We start from the raw sequence: 22,733 nt of genomic DNA on the forward strand, positions 1-22,733 counted from the left end.
GTTTGATCATGAGCTGATGAATCTGGCCAAAAAGTGTAGTCAAACAGCAAATGTAATTTTCCAACAATAGTACGTGTTTATGTTACTACTTTACAAAGATGACTAATAATGTGCAGTAATGCCTCTAGCATGTAAACGTCAATTATTTTGGGACTATTATTATCTGCTTGAGCCACTATTTCTACACAGTACTGTAGTTTTATCAGTAATTAAATATCTTCTACATCATTACAGTTTAATGGAACAAATTGGAAGCCATAGTACATCAAATTTAATATGCTATGGCAAAAGCCCAAGTTCACCATGCCAGCACTTATTTGGAAATCTAATAATATTCTGTGGCAAACGTAGCAAGATTGAAAGTATTGACGTTGCCATTAAGTAAGGCTAGGACAGAGTGGTTACAGTTTACAGAGAGGAGGGGAGAGGAATGTCCTGTATAATTTAAAGGAAAAAGCAGCACCAGTGTAGTTGATTTCTAGAAATATAGTAAGAATTAGTTCTTGCAGGATTTGGCTCGTCAATCCTGACACTTTTTCTCTCCTCCAAAATAAAGGTGACCAATATTAAAAAAAGAGATTAAAATCTTCATGTCAAAGTATTCAATACTATCCTCTGACTATGACTTTTGTACGTTATTACTTTTATAAAACAATTGTGCATTGTTCAGAATAATATCTTGACTGTATGCCCTTGATTTATATTTTTCTACACCACGTTGAATGTTTAGGTTGTCATCTAACTTGATGATATTGTACACAAACATTGATGCTAATGGGACTTAAAATTAGTTATTTAAAATTAAAATATTAAAACACATGGATTGTTAATATGATTTCCAGTCTGGATATGGATTGCAAGCGAGATACATGAGCTTATCAAAATAAGTATTCATGAATCCCAAGTCACCAAGATCCCAAAATATCCAACACGTAAAACAGCAGCAGGAAGGTTTGTTCTCGGAACCCTTTTTGCCAGCTTGTGGTTTGCTGTTTTAGGATTCTTATTTGTATCCTGCAATCCAATATTTGCCAACCGGAAGCCATAAATAACAACTGAAACCTGATGTACAGAACATTGCATTTTGGACCCATTGTACATGGAAAAGAATAGATAGTTGTCACAAACTTTGTTGTAACCATAAATCTTTTCAGGGGATTTAGACAATAGTATAATTCTAGAAATACATAAGCCTTTTATGTCTATACCTTAAATATATTGGATAAACTTTTCAAAATATCGTTGCTCAACAAGCAATTAAAGTCCTCAGATGCATGTTCACGGTCAAACATTAGACATTGTTGGGGTGGGTCCCATAGTCCACTTGAAAGTCTGTTATGGGGTGTCTTCCACTTTTCTAAGTAGGCTTGTTTCTTTTGCAGTGTGTGGGAGGAGGGCGTTCTGTGGTTCTGGACTCAGTTTTGTGAAATAAATTCTCTAGCTTTTGCCAGTTTCCTTTCTCCTCACACATGCGACGTCTCCACTCCAGCAAGTCCTGCAGTGTCGTGCTTTCCTGCTCTGAGATACGTATTTGATTTATCACCTAGAAAAAAAGAAATTGCATTATTTCATAAACATCTTAAAAGGAAAAGTCATGGATTCAAATTGCTTGTTTAATGCACACATCTCAGGACTAACTAATTTTTTTTATCAATATTTAAATTTAAAGTTGATGCTGCCTCTTACTGGGGAAAACACTTTACTGAAAATTATTTTCCATTAGCTCCTTGTCATTTGACAATAGTCACACAGTTATGCATTAGCAGAGATACATTGTTGAGCTTTGAATCTATCAATTAAATCAATCTGGAGAAGATTTTTAAAATAAAGTTACATTTATAAAATATTAGTTTTGATTAGTATTATCTGTCTTTAATTGATTAATCTGAACTCTGGTCAAAAAAGTGAACTTTAATCTCACAAAAGATATAAAGTGTGAAATTCCATGTAGTTAGTTAGTTAGCATGGGATTGAACAAATGCTCAAATGGCATTGTTGAAAAANCATCCAAAATTACCTAAGTATTCTACAGTACAAGGCAAATTTACACTTATATACACTGAACATCTGCAAACAGGGCTCTCTCTGCCTCCTTGTCCTCCTTAACCTCTCTGCTGCATTCGTCACTGTCAACCATCCTATCCTCTTACACCATCTCAGCCTGGACCTGCCCTTGCCTGGTATGAATCCTACCTCTCCCACTGTCTCCACTTTGTCGCCACTAACGGCTTCTCCTCCAGCCTCCGCACCGTCATGTGTAGTGTCCCTCAGGACTCTGTCCTTGGCCCTCTCCTTTTCAATATCTATATGCTACCCTTTGGTGACACCCCAACTCTACCTTGCTGCCTCCACTCTCAATTCCAGGACCACTGCTGTTCTCACAGACTATCTGTCGGACATCAAGTCCTGGATGAGAGCTAACTTCCTGCAGTTGAATAACAACAAGACCGAGGCTCTCCTGCTTGGCTCTCATTAGCGCTTCCTCACCTCGGGAGGTTACAACATCTCCCTCCATGGATGCACTCTACATCTCACGGAGCCAATACAGAATCTCGGCGTCCTGCTCAACCCTCAACTATGATGTGGGTTATCTTTCATAACCCACATCCATGTGATGACCCGCTCCGCTTTTCCTCACCTTCACAACATCGCCTGGCTCCGCAGCTGTCTGCTTCTACAGACCGCTGAGATCTTCATAGACACATTCATAACATCCAGTGTCAACTATGCAAATTCCCTGCTTTTTGGCATCCCCAACGCCTCCCTCCATAGGCTGCGGATCATCCAGAACTCTGCAGTCCATGTCCTATCCCACACCAGGCTCCGTGACCCTATTACCCCCATCCTCACCTGACTCCACTGATTTCCCATCACACAGGCTACAGTTCAAAATCCTGGTCCTCGCTTTCAAAGCCCTCCATGGCTTTTCTCCCTCCCTATCTCTGCAACCCCCTTACCCCTATCAACCTGCCCACTCCCTCTACTCAGCGAACTCTGGATTGCTTCATGTCCCCCAGCTTGCCACCCTACCATTGGTGGGTGGTCCTTTAGCCACTCTGCCCCCACCCCGTGGAACTCCATCCTGCAATCCCCTCCCTTGCCTCCTTCAAGACCCAGCTCAAGACCGTCCTCATCGCCCGTGCCCTCGGTCACCCTCCTTCCCCCCTACCAGCTCTGGTCCAAATCATTGACTGTCCAGCACTTTGGGACGTCCTCCTGACGTGAAAGGCACTATACAAATGTAAATTTGTTGTTGTTGTTGTTGTCGCCGCCTTTTACATCAGGTGAAAGGCAATAACAACACCAGGGTGACCTCCCAAGGTACTAGACAGTCCTGACTTGGCATCATATTCTGGGGTATAACTTTCAGTATTTCTTATGGTGATTCCTTATTCAACTTTCCGAAAATACAAATGGAGACTCTTTCTGGAAACTCCTTTTGGATATTAAAAGTACAGCACAACATTTTCTTATTAAGAAATCTCGTTAAGAAATACCACAAATTAGCCCTCCAAAAAATCTGTTTAAATCACACTTTTTCCTGCTGTTCTGCTTTGGTTATGGCAGTAAACTGACAAATTATATCCCAGAAATTTAGCTTTAATGCAAGCTAGAAACCCACTTCAATATCGGAAAGTAGAGGTGGATTTCAGCAGTGATTCTTCAATCAAATTCTTCACTGCTACTTTTGCTGTTTGTGGAATTGTCTTGCCTGGACGCATGTCCATTGTTTGCAGAAGTTCAAACACTGACATAACCATAAATTGAACAAGAAGTGTTTTTGTGAACATGTTATGTGTTTTCTCCTGGGATTTGGGTACAAATTCTGAGGCCTTTTTTTCAGCATAATAATCATTTTTTGCAGCAATTGCTTCCAACTTATCATTCTATTAAAACAGCCAAATTAAAGATCATCCAAAATCAATCATAAAGTTCAACATGTTATTCTGTTATGCATTCAGAGGAAAATTGAAACATTACATAATTATCACATTGAATAAAATAATTATTGTGTTTGATACAATAATAAGTCTAAAAACACTTCACTGTGAAGTGAAGTGAAGTGATGTGCAGTCGCTTTGTATTTGTAGGTGAGAGCAGCAGTCAATTTGCACACAATGAACACAGCATGTCCCACAAGTAGCAAACTATGAAGTAGGAGTTGTGGAGGGTGACAAGCTAGGAGTTTGCATAGTCAAGCCTCGATGTAATGAAAGCGTGTATAAGGGTGTCGGCGGCTTGCAGTGTGAGACAGTGGCGGAGCTGGGCGATGTTTCTGAGATGGTGGAAGGCAGAGGGGGTCATGGCAATCTAGAGGATTGTTGGCCAGGATACTAGCCTTTTGTGGAGTCCTGTATCTCAGTGGTTAGAACACTCGCTTTGTAAGTGAGAGACCTGAGTTCAATTCCAGGCAGGGCGAAACCTTGGGCAAGTTTCCTTACTCCACACGCCTAATAATAATCCCTCCAAAACCAAAAACAATAATAAATTGGTCATTTTCAATCTACGACTGTTTGTGGGACATTGCTGTGCGCAATTGGCTGCCGCGTTCGCCCACAAATATACAGTCAATTCACTTTACAGTGTGTTCTGTGAAGCGCTTTGGGACGTCCTCCCGATGTGAAAAGCGCTATATCAAATGCAAGAATTATTATTATTATTATTATTCCCTTTTTAGAAACTCCTTTCTCTTTTTAAATAATGCCATTAGATCTTTAACATCCACCTGAAAGGGCAGATAGAACCAAATGCTAGCATTATCCAATAAAGCAACACTCCCCAGCCCCGGACTGAAGTGTCTGGACTATGCGCTCAAAGTCCCAATGTGATCGTTTGAACCCACAACCTTCCCACCCAGTGGCAAGAGTGCTATCAACTAAGACAGACCTATAATCTATTAAGAAAATATCACAATCATTCCCACTTTGTTGCATTCAGTATATATTTACTGTGACGTAAGTCATCTCGCTGAATTATACAATATTTCTCTTCCATGCAAAACTGTCAATGTTCGAACATGATATGCAAGTTGTTTTTCTTAGGATGCGTTCTTCAAAGCCAAATGTTCCTGAAACAATCTAAATCTCAAGATTGCTAAAGTAAGCTTTCCATATTATAATAGAAAGTGTTTAATGCTTTCTCAGTATTAATGTTAGAGAGCTCTTTATGTTATAGCTTTGAAGTATGACAGGAGGGTTTGGCATTAGATCTTTTCAGAAAATGTTTACATAATGGAAATACTGTATTTATTTTAAAAATGTAAATTGTTACTTTGATCTTTTGTTCCTTTTCCTAATACTTTCTAAGTATTATTCTTCAACCGGCACATCCTTAATAAAAAAAACAAAGGTGGTGGAGGTGGAGTCATCCTTCTCTGAAGCACGTCAATGCAACCGATGGGAATTTTGCTCCCAAAGTAGATTGCATTGTAGTCAAATTCCAATGAGTTGCATCATGTACTTCCAGGTTCCTTGTTAGGGAATCCAGTTTAAAATCACTGCATTTTTTACCTATCATAATGCAGCCTAGGATTGGCCTTCCCATGAACCCAGAAACGTACCTCTGTAGTACTTAAGGAACTAGGACAGACTGCTCCTGTGATTGGTTGTGGTAAACAGGGTTTTGGTTTGCTGTAAAGCTGAACTGTTGTGTGTCCATTTGTATTACAGTTGCAATTTTTTCATTTAAATTCACTGTGGGATTCACAGTCCAGAATGCCACAGATATAGAATGAATTGAATTGCTTCACAGGGAAATAAGTATTTGAAAAGTAAGGGTAATAAGATATATGGAGAAATGATGAGGAAATAGAATTAATACAAAGAACTGTCATGAACTAATGAAATGGTGGGTTAGGCTCAAAGGGCTGAACATCCTACTCATGTTCCCTATGTTACTATGTTCCTAATAGAACCTAACATATCACATTCACTTGTCATTTCCTTGCCAAGACTATGAAGACAAACTTTGTTCCGGTTTGTGTATCAGTAGTCTTGTAACCTTAAGCTTATGGTCAGAAGTAGATTAGTTCATTTTTATTTGAATTGTAATTCCCTTTTGCATTTGGATATGCATTTTCTATCTGGTGCCTAAGGATTATATTCCTCCTTTAGAGTTTTCCAGGAACATTTTTCACAGGGTTAATATACTGAGTAATGTAAATGAGCTTTACCGAAAGCACTTTTTTTTCTTGATTAAAACTATAAAGGAACAGAATTATGCACTGAATGATTCATGGTCTGAACTCAGTGTGAGTGATACATGACGGGAATGACACAATTAGCACATAAGTGAGCTAGATGTGGAATATTTGCAAAACTGACCAGTAAATTTACGCTTCATTGGTACCAAAGTCCTCTTAGTTGGTGAATAATGGATGCAATTAGTTTTCTTGCTTTATATCAACAGAAATGTACAACAATAATGTTCAGGGGGAATTGTAACTATTAACATATGCCTTTGATTATGCTGTCTGATTATATCCACTGTTCTATAAATTCCTATCATGCTCTTGAATTTTTTTTAAAAAAACTAAGTTAATATTGGGTGGGCCATTTGTCATCTCATTGATTATTATATTAACTTGTACCAGAAGGTGATAAATGGTATTTAATGTCACTTGCCATGAAGCTAAGCAGTAAGCACATCAAGCTTTTGGAGACATGCATGTGTGACTACATAAATATTGCATTGTTTATTTGACCTTTATTAATCCAGTAGTTGGAATAAGTACATAGCAATTGTGTAATTTCCTACATAAATAACCCTTCAGTGGCTTGGCAAGCTAAATAGCTTGAATGTTCAAAGCATAGGGCACAAGTTGACTGTTGGTGCAAAGTAAGAGAGATTATTGTTTTTTTTACACACATTGAAGCCATTATTTGGCGTTAAAGACAAATTGACAAAAGACCTGATTTGCATTAAAAAATCTTACAAGAGATAATTTTCTAAACATAAAAAAAGTATCCAACAATAAAATTAAAGCAAATAAAGCAATTTATGAACATTTATTATGTCAGATATGAATGGTTAAGTTGCTGTCAAGGCTAATTGCAGTCTTCGTTTGGAGTAAGGATTCCTGATTGTAATTTATTATAAAGTAGTGTTATTTTCAATGAGTGCAATGGATATGCAATTCCATTTCAGCACAACGTTTGCAGATTGCTGTAATCAAATAGAATGGTCAGAATGACCTCCAAAAAATATAATAATAATAATTTAATCACTCAATCCACAACTGTTTGTGGGACGCTGCTGTGTGCAATTGGCTGCTGTGTTTTACCCACAAAATATACAGTCAATTCACTTTACAGTATATTCTGTGAAGTGCTTTGAGATGTCTCGAAGATGTGATAAGGTGCTATATTTTATTTATATTATTATTATTAAATCAAATGCAAGGATTATTATCGTTCTGACGAAGGGTCGTGGACCCGAAACGTTGACTCACTTTCCTTTCTCTATAGATGCTGCCTGACCTGCTGAATGTCCCCAGTGACTTCTGTTTTTGTTTCAGATTTCCAGCATCTGCATATTTTGCAATTTGCAAGGATTATTATTATTAGAATCAGACTCATTCAACAACATAGCTGTGGATCTTCCATGCTTTACATTATATTCTATAATGCAGACAACTCAGCTGGAAACCGTTCTTCCAAAAAAATTACATTCTAAAATTAGTTATAATGCTGGGAGGAAGAGCAGAGCAAGATTTATAATACTGATTAAACTGACTGAGTGACAATAGTAATTTTATACCAGTTATTCAGAAACACTGAAAATCCATTGGGAAGCTAAAGTGAAAATGTTGCTGTATATAACAACCAACATAAAGCTAGACCCTAATGTACATTTGAAAGTTGGTAGTATGTATAATTGAAAGCTGTTGTAGCTGTTGGTAGTCACTGCTTTTGGCATAGATACTTCTATCCAAGGTGATCCTGTTCCTTCCAAACTACAATTGGAGTCGAGCCGTGTGTCACAAGCCCCCTTGCAAACTCCATTCAAATTCACATGGTCTTGGTATTTCTCTCCCTAAGTTAAAAAAAAAACTTTCGAAATGCAGGTCTTCGAATATGCCTTTAATCATCTCTAACTATCCCCAACTTCTTGTTTAGTGTTGATAGCTTCTATTGTTCGATGCTTTGAAACATCTTTTTTATGTAGATGTTACTACGTAAAGGAAAATGTTGCTACATAAGTATAAGTAATAATAATCCTTGCATTTGTTATTGTGCCTTAGCATGTATTTGAGACGTCTCAAAGTGCTTCACAGAATATACTGTAAAGTGAATTGACTGTATATTTTGTGGGCGAAACACAATAGGCTGTGGGCGAGACACAATAAGTATAACAAAATAGGCTGACTATCTTACAAGGAAACATGTAACTATCACCTCTTCAACTAGTATTGTTGAAAAACAGATTTTCACTTATCTCATTTTTATAATAGATAAGTTTGGGAAACAAGAAATTTATTTAATCTTATCTAATTACAATTTTGCAATGAATGATGAGTACCTAAAATAGAGATTACATGTCATATTCTGAAGATTAAATGATATGGCTTAATATAAAATGCCTAAAGGTTGGCATTATTATTTAATTTTGTCATCCAAACAAGAAATTATACAATTACGGATGTTGATATCTATATATCTTGTATGGGAGCAGCTCCACATAAAATAAATCAAACTTGCATTGTTCATATCAAAACTGAAAGGAAGGCAAGCAAAAATTCCAGCCAGAATACTGGATATTTTATTTTAAAATACATTGATTGTATATAGTGTTATCAGAAATTAATTATGGGAAAAACATCTAATTTATCAAATTAATTGATTATTTTTTATTTTTGTAGGTTACAAATTCTGATCAGTTTGACCACAACATTTTCAAGAAAGTCACCCATGATTGATAAGCTTGCGTACATCCAAATTTAAATCCTATTGCACAAACTAGCAACCTACTGGGATTGGGCATTTTGGTGTGGTGGTATGAGTAATACAACAATTGATCAGTTCAGCACAAAACAGAACGTTACTTAAATGTGGTTAAGTCTCTAATGTGACTTTGTGAATTAATTATTTGTTGTTTTCATGCGACTTTGCTTCTGTTGCATTAAAATTCATTGTAAATGAGAAGACAAATGCAAGGCTGGCACGGATTCATATTTATCAATGTGTTATAGCAGTGATCAATGTTAAAAAGGGTATCTCACTGTCTGCAGAGATTTATTGGTATGGATAAGGTTCTAAGTGATGATTAAACACATTATGCTATCCTGTGATGACAATGATAGATCATATTAATAGCTCTCATCTTTGGATCATTCTGATTTGGTATATCTGGGCTATGTTGCTCAACTGCAACTGTGAGACTCGCAGTCCAATGTCATAAAATAATATTAGTGCATAAAGTCTTGGTAGCTCATGGTCTTATCTATAATATACATAAAATATTACAGTCTCCTGGAATAAAAATCTTCATAAATAGTATCAGGGGCCTGACACTAAAAAATAATAAAGCATAGTGGTCATGGTCAATGACTACACAGTGTGCACAGTATTTTCTGTAGAATTTCAGGTTTTCCAGAACCTGTCTGTAATTTTCAAAGTGGATTTTCCCCCCTTTTGTTAAGGTTCTATTGTTCATTAATGCAAGTCAGCATTGTATCCCAGACAAAAGATCTGAATTAATGCTGGTTGGATTTATTTGTAGCTTGTGCATTCTGACAAGTCATAAATTCTATTTCATGTTGCTGCTATAATTAAGGGTTGCAATTAAATGTCCCATGAACCAAAGGAGAAGGGAGCTTCTATGTGGACTGTCTGGGAGAAGCAGGAGCTATAGTGCAAAAAGGCATTGCTATTATCTTTGAAAAACAGATTCTTACATATCAAATCACGTTTATGAGATACATGCATGGTTATGAAACTAAATTAACTTAGCCTAGTCTAATTACAATATTGCATTGAGGAGCACTTAAAATGTTGATTACAAGTCAAATTCTGAAGATGGCAATGAATGATATGGTTAATGTGGAACAATTAATTAAGCTTTCTCGCTGGTCTAGTGCGTAAAGCAGATAATCTGGAACTGTACTGTCCTTACAGACTGGAAGGCTGCAGGTTTAAATTCAGTCTGGTTTAGCAAGGCAGTTGTTAGGACAGGGCAATTTGCCTCAACAGTCAACCCCCAACCCACTCCCCAACAAATCACCTACCAGAGACTCTTGTTGAAGGCGCACATGAATGTTAGATGAGAACATGATCAGGCTCAGCTGTGATGCCGCCCACCATTAAATAGCCTGCTGACATTTCAAGGCTTAAATATGAATACCGGTTACTTGGACAAGGAAGCAATAGTGCTTTATTTGGATGGTCAGTTTGTGGATCTTGGAGGAGAGGAAAACTTTAGTCGTACTCCCCAAATAATTCAGATAATATATGAATTTCACAATATCTTGTAAGAATGTATCCATATGCTCTGCGTGTTTACCAGTCCATTGTATATAATGACAATGCTACCGTGCCAGAGAGCATAGCAGTGCAATGCAGCATCCAAATAATGATGTGTGCATATAAAAATGTCTGATAATCTATCATTTGCTCATAGAAGGCAAACCAAATGGAGTATCTGCCAAATTAGAGGATCACCATACCAGAACAAAAACTGCCAGCACCCATCATCAAGCAAGGATCACAGATTGGCCTGAATGAAAAAAGCCCTTCAGCCCATCCAATCTCATCCCTCCAGAACACCCACCCTAGTGTCCCTGCCATCACTGCATCAAGTTGCTTCTTTTAAGAGTCGAGTGTCTTGGCCTCTACCACCTTTCTTGGCAACCCGTTCCAGTCATTGATTATGGTCATCATAAAGAAAAAAAGTTCCTGGTATCTATCCTCAAATTGCCCTTGAAAACTCAAAACCTATGTCCTCTTGTTCTACTGTCTTGATACATTCCAGGTTTACTTTTTCAATCCCATTTAAAATGTTGTACACCGGAATAAAACTGATGAATTAAAAGCAAGATAGACACATATGGGTATGATCTAGTAGCCATCACTAAAACATGGTTACAAGGAGATCTAGGGTGGGAGTTAAATATTCCAGGGTTCTCAGTTTACAGAACGATAGGCACCGTGGGAAACAAGGTGGGGGGGTAGCCCTGTTAATTAAGGATGAAATAAAAGCAGTGGAGAGGAAGGATCTGAAATCCGATGACCAGGTGGTCGAGACAATATGGGTGGAAATAAAAAATAATAAAGGGCAGAAAATATTAATGGGAGTGGATTTTAGACCCCCAAACAGTGATCACAATATAGCACAAGGTATTAATCAAGAAATCAGTGGAGCATGTAGGAAAGGTAAAGCGATAATAGTGGGTGATTTCAATCTCCACATAGATTGAGAAAACCAAATTGGCAAAAGTAGGTTAGAAGAAAAGTTCATTGAGTGTATGAGAGATAACTTTCTAGAGCAGCATGCCGAGGAACCAACTAGGGGACAGGCCATCCTAGACCTTGTTTTGTGTAACGAAACAGGGCTAGTTGGCAGTGTAGGTATTAAGAATCCTTCAGGGCAGAGTGATCACAGTATGATTGAATTCTGCATTAAGTTAGAGAGGGATATAGTTAAATCCAAGGCAAGTATTCTGAATTTAAATAGGGCTAATTTTGTAGGTATGAGAAAAGCTTTAGGTAAAATAGACTGGAGAATAAGATTAAGAGGTAAAAATGTAGACCAACAGTGGCAAATATTTAAGGATGTAGTGCAAAATTCTCAGCGGTCGCATATTCCCTCATGGAATAAGAGTGACACAGGGAAAGCAATTCATCCGTGGCTAACTAGAGCAGTTAGGGAAAGCATCAAATTAAAAGAAAAGGCTTATAAAACTGCCAAGAAAAGCAGCAAATCTGAAGATTGGGAGAGTTTTAGAAACCAGCAAAAAAAACTAAAAAACTCATTAAGAGCGAGAAAAAGGAGTATGAGGGTAAGCTAGCTAGGAACATTAAGTCTGATTGTAAAAGTTTTTACAAATACATTAAGAGGAATAGGCTAGTGAGGGTAAATGTAGGTCCACTTCAGTCAGAGATGGGAGAAGTTGTAATGGGGGATAAGGACATGGCAGAGTCCCTAAATGGGTACTTTGCATCTGTCTTCACCCTAGAAGACACAACAAGTCTGCCAACAATAGAGATGCACCAAGGGGATAAGGACAGGGAGCAACTTAGGGAAATTTTCATTGGTAGAAAATTGGTGCTAGGGAAACTGTTAGCACTAAAAAGTGACAAATCCCCTGGTCTGGATGGCTTGCATCCCAGGGTTTTAAAAAAGGTAGCTTATGAGATAGTGGAGGCCTTATGTCTGATCTTCCAAAATTCCTTGGATTCTGGAACAGTCCCCATGGATTGGAAGATCGCAAATGTCACACCACTATTTAAAAAAGGTGGAAAGGAAAAGATGGGGAACTATAGGCCAGTTAGTCTCACATCAGTAATAGGAAAACATTTAGAATCATTGATTAAGGATGTGGTAGTGTGGTATTTAGGGGAGCACAATATAATTAGGCCAAGTCAACATGGCTTTACAAAAGAGAAGTCATGTTTGACAAATCTCATAGAGTTTTTTGAGGATATTTCGAGTAAACTAGATTAGGGTGAATCAGTAGATGTAGTCTATTTGGACATCCAAAAGGCATTCGATAAGGTGCCGCATAAAAGTTTAGTCCAAAAGACAAGGGCCCATGGAATTGGGAGGAGCATATTAACGTGGATTGGGGAATGGTTAACGGGTAGGAAACAAAGAGTAGGGATAAATGGGTCCTTTTCAGATTGGCGGGATGTGACTAGTGGAGTGCCACAAGGATCAGTCCTTGGGCCTCAGCTATTTACCATCTACATCAACAATCTAGATCAGGACATCGAAGTTAACATATCTAAATTTGCAGATGACACAAAACTAGGAGGAAGTGTCAACACAGAGGATGACATTAAAAAAANTGCAGCGAGACATAGATAGGTTAGGTGATTGGGCAGGTAGGTGGCAGATGAAGTGTAATATAGAGAAGTGCGAAGTCATCCAACTAGGTAGCAAAAACAGTAGAGCGGGTTATTTTTTAGAAAGGGAGAGATTGGAATGTGTTAGCGTCCAGAGGGACTCGGGTGTCCTTGTACACCAATCACAGAAAGTTAGTCTGCAGGTGCAGCAGCAATTAGGAAAGTGAACGGTATGTTAGCATTCATTATGAAAGGATTAGAGTATAAGAGTAGGGAAGTCTTGCTGCATCTGTATGAGACCACACCTGGAATACTGTGTGCAGTTTTGGTCTTTTTATTTAAGGAAGGATGTACTTACCTTGGAGGGGGTGCAGCGTAGATTTACTAGGTTAGTACCAGGGATGAAGGGGATGAGTTACGAGGATAGGCTGAGCAATTTGGGCCTATATTCTCTCGAATATAGAAGAATTAGAGAGGATCTCATAAAAACCTGTAAGATCATCAAAGGGCATGATAGAGTAGATAGTGGGAGATTATTTCTCCTGGTTGGAGAAACTAAAACTAGGGGTCACAACCTTAAAATCAGAGGCCAGCCCTTTCGCACTGAATTGAGGAAGAACTTTTTCACTCAAAGGGTGGTGAGTGTATGGAACTCGCTACCCCAAAGGGCTAGTGATGCTCAGTCCTTGAACATATTCAAGACAGATAGATTTCTTATTGCAAAAGGGATTAAGGGATATGGGGATAAGGCAGGGTTAGGTTATTAGCTGGACTTAGATTAGAAGATCAGCCATGATTGAATGGTGGGGCAGGCTCGAAGGACCGAATGGCCTACTTCTGCTGCTACATGTTATGTTATGTTATGTTATGTTATGTTATGTTATGTTATGTTATGTTATGTTATGTTATGTTATGTTATGAGGTCCCCTCTGAGTTGACTTCTCTCAAGATTGAAGAGCCCTAGCTTGCTCAAAGTTCATTTCTCTAACCCTGGGGATCTTCCTTGTTGCTCTCCTCTAAGACCTGAACACTACCCTACCCTGTGTGAAGGGTGCTATATAAATGCAAGTTGTTGTTGTTGTTGGACAGCCTCCTTATGTCGCAGTGGCCGGAACTGTATGCAGGACAGACCAGATACTACCGGACAGGTTCATAATAAGGAGCACGTTGGGGGTGGGGGGCTATTGCTTGACTCCCCTCATCTCCTGCTGATGGCTGCCAGTGCGCAAGCAATGAGATGGTTGACAGTATTTGGCTTCACTTATAAGTTAAGCAGCATCCAAAAGATAAAACTATGTTAATATTTTGAAGATGACCATTCATCTTACTCAAAATGCTAATCTATTTTTCTCTTTCAGGTGCTGTGAATTTCCAGCATTTCTGCTTTTATATCAATGTTCCAACATTGTTTCTCTTTTATTATTTATAACTCATTTCTGACTTCATTCATTTTGCTGGGAGACCACCCGAGAGACCTCTATCTCAGATTCGCATAGTCAGTAGACCATTGGGTTCCATTTATACTTCATAAAGTGTAGCAAAAAAGGGATAGGAAAACTTTTCCAAGGTGTTCTATTCTATGAACGTTTTTATATTGGTGACAACTTCTGTGAGTTAATCAAGATTTAATTGTGATAATGTAGTAAAGATAAGCCCACGTCCAAGGGGTTCTAAATTAAGAGGGAACTGAAGAATTTACAATACATTACAAATTTACATTCTATCGGCACTATTCACATAAAACAATATCTCATAGCTCTGGACAAACAGGCAAATCAGATGCTGACGATAAATATGATTGTAGGGAAATCTTTTTAAGAGCTTGTTGTGAATGCAAGCACAGAATTTGGGAGAGAGATCCAAAGGACAGGAGTATGGTGGCTGAAGGTTCAACACCAATGATGGAGAAAAGGTGATAGTGGAGCCAAAGCAATCGGGAGCTAGCAATAAACAGAATCCAACATTGAGAGTTTCTATATCTTCCTTGGGGGCAACTTGGTGAAAAACAACAACTTTACAACTCAAATTCTGTCACTTCTGTTTACTATGCATTACATAATCTAATAGGTGGCTTCAAAATTCTGGGAGACCTTTTTGTATGGTAATAACACTAAAAGTTAATATTTTTCATTTAACAAAGTAATATCCTCAGAATAACACGGGTACCTTATTAAAAAGAGAAACTGATGATAGTTTACTAATAATCCTATAAATACAACAACTTACACTTATATAGTGCCCTCCATGCAGGGCAGGGTCTCAGAGCCCTTAATAATGGTGGACCCTGACTCTGAGCCATGTGGGGGAGGTGGCCGTAAGCACAGCGGACAAGGAAGTTTTTCAGGTGGGACTTGAAAAAGGGGAGAGAGGGGGCAAGGCAGAGGGATTGAGGGAGAGTGTTCCATAGTTTCAGGGTGTAGTGGCTGAAAGCGCGACCTCCGATGGTGGAGCGGAAGGTGTGAGGGACGAGCAGGACGCCGGTGCCAATCGAGCGGAGGCACCGGGTAGTGGAATGGGGAGTGAGGAGGTCGGAGAGGTAGGGAGGTGCCAGGGAGTGAATGGATTTGAAATCGAATGTGAGGATCTTGAAGTTGATCCGTTCAGTGATGGGGAGCCAGTGGAGTCTGGCCAGAACTAGTGAGATGTGGGTATGGAGTTTGGTCCAAGTTTGATCCTTGCATTTGATATAGTTTCTTTCATACAGGAGATCGTCTCCACTCTAGCAACCCAAGATGCTATCCCACGTGAAGGGTAATATATAAATTCAAGATGTTGTTATATCACAGGATTTACTGTAAAGTGTATTTAATGGGCAAATTAGTCAACTATTTTTTGCTATGAGGCTTTTTCAGCAGATCTTAAGACAACCAAGTTTCAAGAGTCATTATTCTCTTTTAAGAGAAATAAACCCAATTATTTAACTAATAAAAAAATCAATAAATTATGTTTTACAGGTTGGAAGCATAATTTGTAATTTGGTTGATCAAATGCTTTAAACTGTGTAATGTGTTACTACTATTATTTTCAGTATATTACACCAAGTGCTAAACAATCAACAATTTTATCAAGCAGTTACTAAAGGCAACATATATAATGCTGCAAAACATGAGATAGGATAGGCATTAAAAGTGATTATGTCCTAATGGCCTGCTTCTGCTTTCTCAGTAGAGCAAAAAGGTCAGAAGGCAAAGCTGTTAATATTATTTACACAGATGAAAGGCTGCCTCCAGCTGTACACCTGCACTTTTAATAACCTGCTCTAATCTCAGTCTAATAATTATCTTTTTTGTCAACCAATCTAACAGTTTAACCATCTACTGATCTACAGCAGTCATTAGGTCGGATAATTTAAATGAAGCTTACCTGTTTTGACAATCAGCTGTCTTTCACTTGTCTTCTAAATGTCACCATATTTTCCACTTAACCAAACATCACTCAATTCTTCCCCGTTTCTAACCACATTGATTATTCTTTGCTTTTTATATACTCCTCACGAATGCTATGCTTATTTACCAGACAGTTTGAGTCTAGATAATAGTAAGCATAGTGTGCTGCTTACTTTAAATTAGTTCATTGTGCATTCATCCTACTTCCACCCTTTACAACAGCTTGACTCTTACTAATAATTCTTCATAGCTTGATGGACTGAAGGCCCAATTTTATAATTACACAAGAGTCTAATTTTCAATGGTACAGACTTTCTTTTATTGGCTTGAGTTAAAAGTGCTTTTATATTTGTTCACAGTACAATTCTAGGAGGTGACAACATAGGACAACAAGCTGTTTAGTTTTTTTTGTTCAGTCGGGTAATTAACTTTTAATAAATTTTAATTAACAAGGCAACGCTCTCCCAATAAAAATAAATAATAATCACCCCCATTCCATAGATCATCTTTCACCTCGGGAGGCCATCTTAAAAGTTCTTCACAGGATTTACTGTATGTGTAGGAGAATATACTGTGAGATCAAAGTCTAGACTGTTAGATCAAAGTTCTGACATGGTGTTTAAACCATAACCTTCTAAGTTAGAAGCAAGATTCCTACCAACTGAGCTAAGATGACACTTATCAAATACAAGGATTATTACTGACCTTTGGTGATGAGCACTTAAAATGGTGCTCCTTATGCTTTCCTTATGAGTTCCTGAACTTTAATTTAGCATTTACAGTAATCTTACAAGCCATTGAAATAATGTAAATGCCAGATGGAAGAATAAAATTTATTATATACGAATTAGTTCCTGAATAATTTCTCGTATCTTAGAATGTTGATAACTTAATGGCAAATTAGTTAATTTGTTTTAATTATTTAGGAGTGTTGAAGTCAGTAACATTTCCCGTAATAATTAAATGTCGAGCTTAGTTTGAAAACAAAACTCCTCTCTACCAACCATATGTATGGTGGGATTTTATTGAGTCATTCGATAAAGCATCACGTTCGAAAAATAGACATTTTATCTATGTAGCATTATAATAAAATTGTATTTCTTGTGAGATGTGGTATAAAATAGCAGAAAAATATACAGCAAAAGTCTGAGGTGATTGCTGATTCTCATGCACATTGTGTAGAGGTTTACAGGTGGCCATTATGGGGATAAATAGGGAACAGCAAAGTAAAATAAAAAACATGAAAATGTAATGATCCCATTCAACTACATATATTGTTGCCTTCAATATTCTTTGATGCAATTTCAGGCTACTTACAACATGATCTGTAGGTATTGTATTGCCAATGGTAAGGAAGAAAATACTTTGTAAAAAAGGGTTTAAATCAGGCCTGTTCCTAAGATAAAATAAGAGACTTAAGTGTAGGATTAATACCAAGCCCTTATAATTTGTTAATACAATTTTCAGAAGTGGTTACAGCATGAAAATTAATACGGTTTTAAATATTCTACCTCTGGTAAGGTACTCAGGAACACAATGTTTGCATGGCAGCTGAACTAAGTACAAAGAGATTTTATATACAATTCAATGAGGCCTTATTTGCAATTTGTGAGCTGGAGAATTGGCTCTCTGGGCTCAGTTATGGAATACTATGTTAACTACAGATGAGTTAGCTTTGTACCTTCTGTATAGTAAAAACAACTTTTATTTGTATTGCACCTTTCATGTAAAATGCCTCAAAATTTAGCTGATACAAAATTAAGTGAATATTATATAGGCAAACGCAGCTGCTAAAATGAACCATAATCTCCCATTAAACAATAATGAGATGAGCAATCGATTAATTTGAATTTGGGGGTAAATTTGGGATTAGGAGAAGAATATAAACCAGGCTAAGAGGGAGAAAACACTGTGTATCCAAAACCTAAATGTAATAAGAAAATCACCTGGAACTAACCAATACAATTGCATATAATATGGAATCTTGTTATGTATGAAAATGCCAAGAGTTGAACTGCCAGTAATATTCCATTGCCAATGAGAATCTACTTTAGGATTTAGGAGCCCCAAATAATCCCTTTGAGATGGATTTGAATATGCTTCAACCAAGGGCTTTACAGCCAGGTTTCGTTATTCAGAAGTTATAATACACACACATGTTTTATTATTAATAATATTTTTTTACATTTGGTATAGCACTTTTCAATTTGGAGGACATCTCAAAGAGCTTCACAAGCTATACTGTAAAGTGTAGTGATGTAAGGAAAGAATTTGAATCCTCATGCTGACTCTTTCTGAAATTGTAGCTACAGATCCGGATGCCACATCAAATACTTTGCCTGAATCAATCAATTTCATTCAATCTGAATCAAATTATAAGGAAGGGGAAGGAGAGATGGAAGAAACATTTACTGCTGGTAAAAATAATCTTTCGGCAATTGGGCTCATTTTCTATGAATGGTGCACCAAATATTTACCTTTTACAGTTTTATTACCTGACACCTAATAGTCCATGAATATCTTAAAACTTTTTTTTACAAAATAGTTAAATTTCCAACTTTTGCCTTTGTCTTGATGTCTTGCAAATTGTCTGATAAATTATCTGCCAAGTAAGTTACTGCAGCCGTTATAATGTCCCCTGAGGAACTGCACTTGGTTGCCATAGCAGACTGGTAGCAGACACCACTTAGCTTGCTGGCAAAGCTTATTAAATAAACATATGGAAACAATGCAAAGTATCTATCTATTAAACTCAAATTTGAACTTTAACTACAAGTTACCAAATCATTTGTCATTACCTGACATGAGTTGCTATCCCTATTCCTTTGAAGAGAAGGCGTGGCTGTTGAGATGGAAGATAAAGCTGTAGAACCTCCATTGTCAAGCAAGGCTAGGAAAAAACACAAGAGGCGTAAGAGCTTCTTGATGGTTATTTATTTATGGCACAAATAACACAGGCATGGTTAATATTGGATGTTGAAATTATTCATGTGAATAGTTACTTTATTCTCGGTGTAAACATGATCATCCAAATAAATTTTAATAAAAAAATAAACATTACTTATCTTCCAAATTACATTAATAATTGCATGGCTTAGGAAAATACATCCTTAATAGAATGAACTACCGAGTCAAGATGTTGAATAAAATGTATGCTATAATTATTAACTCAATTTTAGAGCTTCCAGATTTCTTGATCAATAAGCAGTAAACATATTGGTCTTTTTTCCTTTGAGGATTATTTTCTACTTCAAATATCTGCCGGTATTTTCCTGCAGCTTCCTCTATTTTTGGATGTTTGAAATATAATCAGATAAAACTGCTTCTCAGTATCCAGGAAAACAACAGTGAAAATCCAAAATATAATTTAATTTAAGCAATGTAGCAGTCACTCAGTACAATACATTTTGAAATTCTGACATAAGCAAATCCCCACTTAAGAAACAATCCCTTCTTGTGAAACACTTTGTTATCAGTCACCATAGTGAAACTTTGATTGATGTGTCCTGTTAATGCTATAACACCACACTGTGCATTCACTTTCCGCATCCTGAACCAAACAAAGGACTTGCTACAAACAAAGGCTTAGTCACAAAAGAATAAGAAGCAATAAAAAAGGGACTGATTTAAATCTTCCCAGAATGGTATATTACAGTTTAGTTTGAATATAAAGATTTTCTGCAATATTAATGAATTGTCTTAAGCAGGTCTTATATAAAACAGTGTACTCAATAACATTATGATCTCCATGTTTGTATATATTCTGCCTTACGCAAGAGCAATATAAGTCTAAGACAACAGATGGAGAGAAGCTACGACCAGATGGGGAAAGGCTAGGGGATGAGCTTTGCAAAATGACCAAATACCGAAAATACAATTAGGTACCAGCCATGCACCTCATGTCATTTTCACACATGTAAAATCTGCAGCAGAGGGTTGGACAGAATAGGAAGGAAGGAGGGAGGGAGGGAGGGAGGGAAGGAGTGCTACCCATGAGCCCTTCGTTTTAGCAAAGCAATATTATATCGATTAACTATTCTGTGCTGAGTTTAAAGTTTGGGCCACTTTGCATGTTAACTACCCTAAACCACACATGAATGACGCCATATGCTGGGATTCAAATGATGTTTGGAGTGAGGATCAGCACTCATGAATTGCTCACTCCAAGCGACAACACGTTTGGTAGCATTTATGCCATATTACATGTCCAGTCATGTGTCCTTTTCTGTGCAGTCTTCAGAAAAAAAACAGATACATCCCCCATTATAATTATTACTTAGTAAACAATGAATGATTGATAGTCTGGAACAAGTCTATAAATACTCCAATGATCCAATGATAGAATGATGATGTGCCTTCTACAGACACAACATAATTGGAAAGACGAGATAGCTAAGATAGCTAACTACACTGAAACACCTCACTCAATAGGGCTCCCTCCACCAGCGATTAAAATGGTAAATTAGCCTGCCAAGTCTGTTTGAAACATGTATGAAAATCTTAAGTGATCACTTTGGGATAAACTGTATGATATGCTGATTAACCTTTCATAAACACAAAGCATTAATTTAGAAATGTTACAATAAGTGTGGCAGAGATGGGTCCCTCCCGGACATCCCTCTTAATGGTCATTTCTGTGGCCATTTTGCACGTATAACCTTGAATTTGATATTGTACTTGCGGATTGTGGATCCCAACATTAAATGGGAAATTGGCTTAACTAAACAAATAAATGAGAGTAAAGCCAGGATTCTGCTAACTAGTAATCCAGTGCTGCGATCGACAAGCACGACTTCTTGGACTCAATGATTGAGAAATGTCTTGGGAGTGGGAATTTTTTGACAGTGTATTAATTATCATAAGGTCATTAAATTGATTAGCATGAGTTGACAAAAAAATGAAAACGATCTGTTGGGTTATTTTAATACAGTAATGCAGAGAGGAATAATAGTAATCCTTGAATTTGAAACAGCACCTACAACCTCAAAACCTCTGAAGGCATTTTACAATAATTACCGTTGAATGTAGCACCTGTGTATTTGTAAGCAAACAAGAGGCGAATAACTAGTTTATCTGGCACAATTGTTGGCTAGGATACTGGGAGAAACTGTATCTCTTTTCAAAGAGTATGATGGCTTTTTTAACATGAATCTAAACAGAAGACGTTGAAACGTCTCATCTTGAGGACAGCACCTTCAACAATGCAGCTCTCCCACAACACAGCCCAAGTGTATAAACTTACAGTCCTCACCATGGGGGCTGAATCCATAATCTTTTGATTTAAGCAAGAGTGCTACAAATTAAGCAAACCTAACTTTATCCTTTTAAGGTGGAACACAAACTTAATGAAAACCAATAGAATGCACAGAATGGAAAGAAGAAACCGAGAGGAAAACATGAGATAGATAAGGAAAAACGTGTCTGTTTAACCCAATTGCTAACACTCTTGCCGTTGGGTCAGAAGACCATGGATTCCTGGCCTGTGTTAGGATTTGATCTAATCATCTACGTCACCTTTCCACTGGGGAGAGGGGCTGCATTGTCAGAGGTGCTGTCCTTCAGAATGAGATGTTAAAATAAAGGATCCAATGCCTTGTTCTTCAGAGTGATGTTATAGATCCCATGGCACAATACAAAAACAGTCACTACACAACAGTCATTTCTGTAAAAGAACTTTGAGATATTATAGCTTGATAAAGTGCAATAAACAAGTTATTTTGTTCTTCTAGAACAACATGTCATGGACACCTCAAGGATGAGGACTACTTATTAATCAGGCCACATTTTTCACAAAGGCTTAATTAATTCATTTGAAAGTGATGGTATTCAAATGCCAGAATTCACTGATAATAGCAAATCAGGTCAGTTTATTGACCGTTTTTAATAAAATGAGTTCCTATTCTGTACTGCTTTTGATTGCATTGTGATAAATGGGGATATCAAGCTTAGTAAGGCAATATCATTCAGGACAGCCAGTACAGCCTGCCAACAGGCTGTTGCTTGATGATTGCTTTACTTATGCCCAACTACATGTGTTGCAAATGTATTAAGTGCTTCAAATACCACAAGGGATGTGACAGAACACCTGGCAAGCTTTTGCAAGAGAATAAAGAACAACCACTTCAATTTCATATTTCACATTAACATTTCAATCAATCTTGGCTATAAAGGTGGAGAGCATCAATAAAGCATTGGTGAGCTGCAAAATCAAAATGCTCATAGGATATTGAGGGACTCACATCTCTCTCACTAATTTACCTAAATATGTATGGGCAAAAATTCCCAGCGGGATCTCAATTTACTCTTGTCTTCTTACTGTTTCAGAGTATCCAGAATTTTGCAAATT

General features: G+C 37.4%; 1 protein-coding gene across 1 annotated transcript in view; it reads right to left on the reverse strand.

Annotated features, from left to right (window-relative positions):
- Positions 1-1,357: 1,357 nt before the first annotated feature.
- myo16 (myosin XVI) overlaps positions 1,358-22,733 on the reverse strand; it is a 247,081-nt gene continuing 225,705 nt past the window's right edge. Inside the window, exons 34-35 of the mRNA XM_042334636.1 lie at positions 19,186-19,277; positions 1,358-1,543 (exon numbers count right to left, since the gene is read on the reverse strand). Of these exons, the coding sequence (XP_042190570.1) occupies positions 1,358-1,543; positions 19,186-19,277 (278 nt within the window). The remainder of the gene's footprint in view (positions 1,544-19,185; positions 19,278-22,733) is intronic.

The sequence above is a fragment of the Callorhinchus milii genome, unplaced genomic scaffold (assembly GCF_018977255.1).
Source record: "Callorhinchus milii isolate IMCB2004 unplaced genomic scaffold, IMCB_Cmil_1.0 Scaffold4, whole genome shotgun sequence".
NCBI lineage: Eukaryota > Metazoa > Chordata > Chondrichthyes > Chimaeriformes > Callorhinchidae > Callorhinchus > Callorhinchus milii.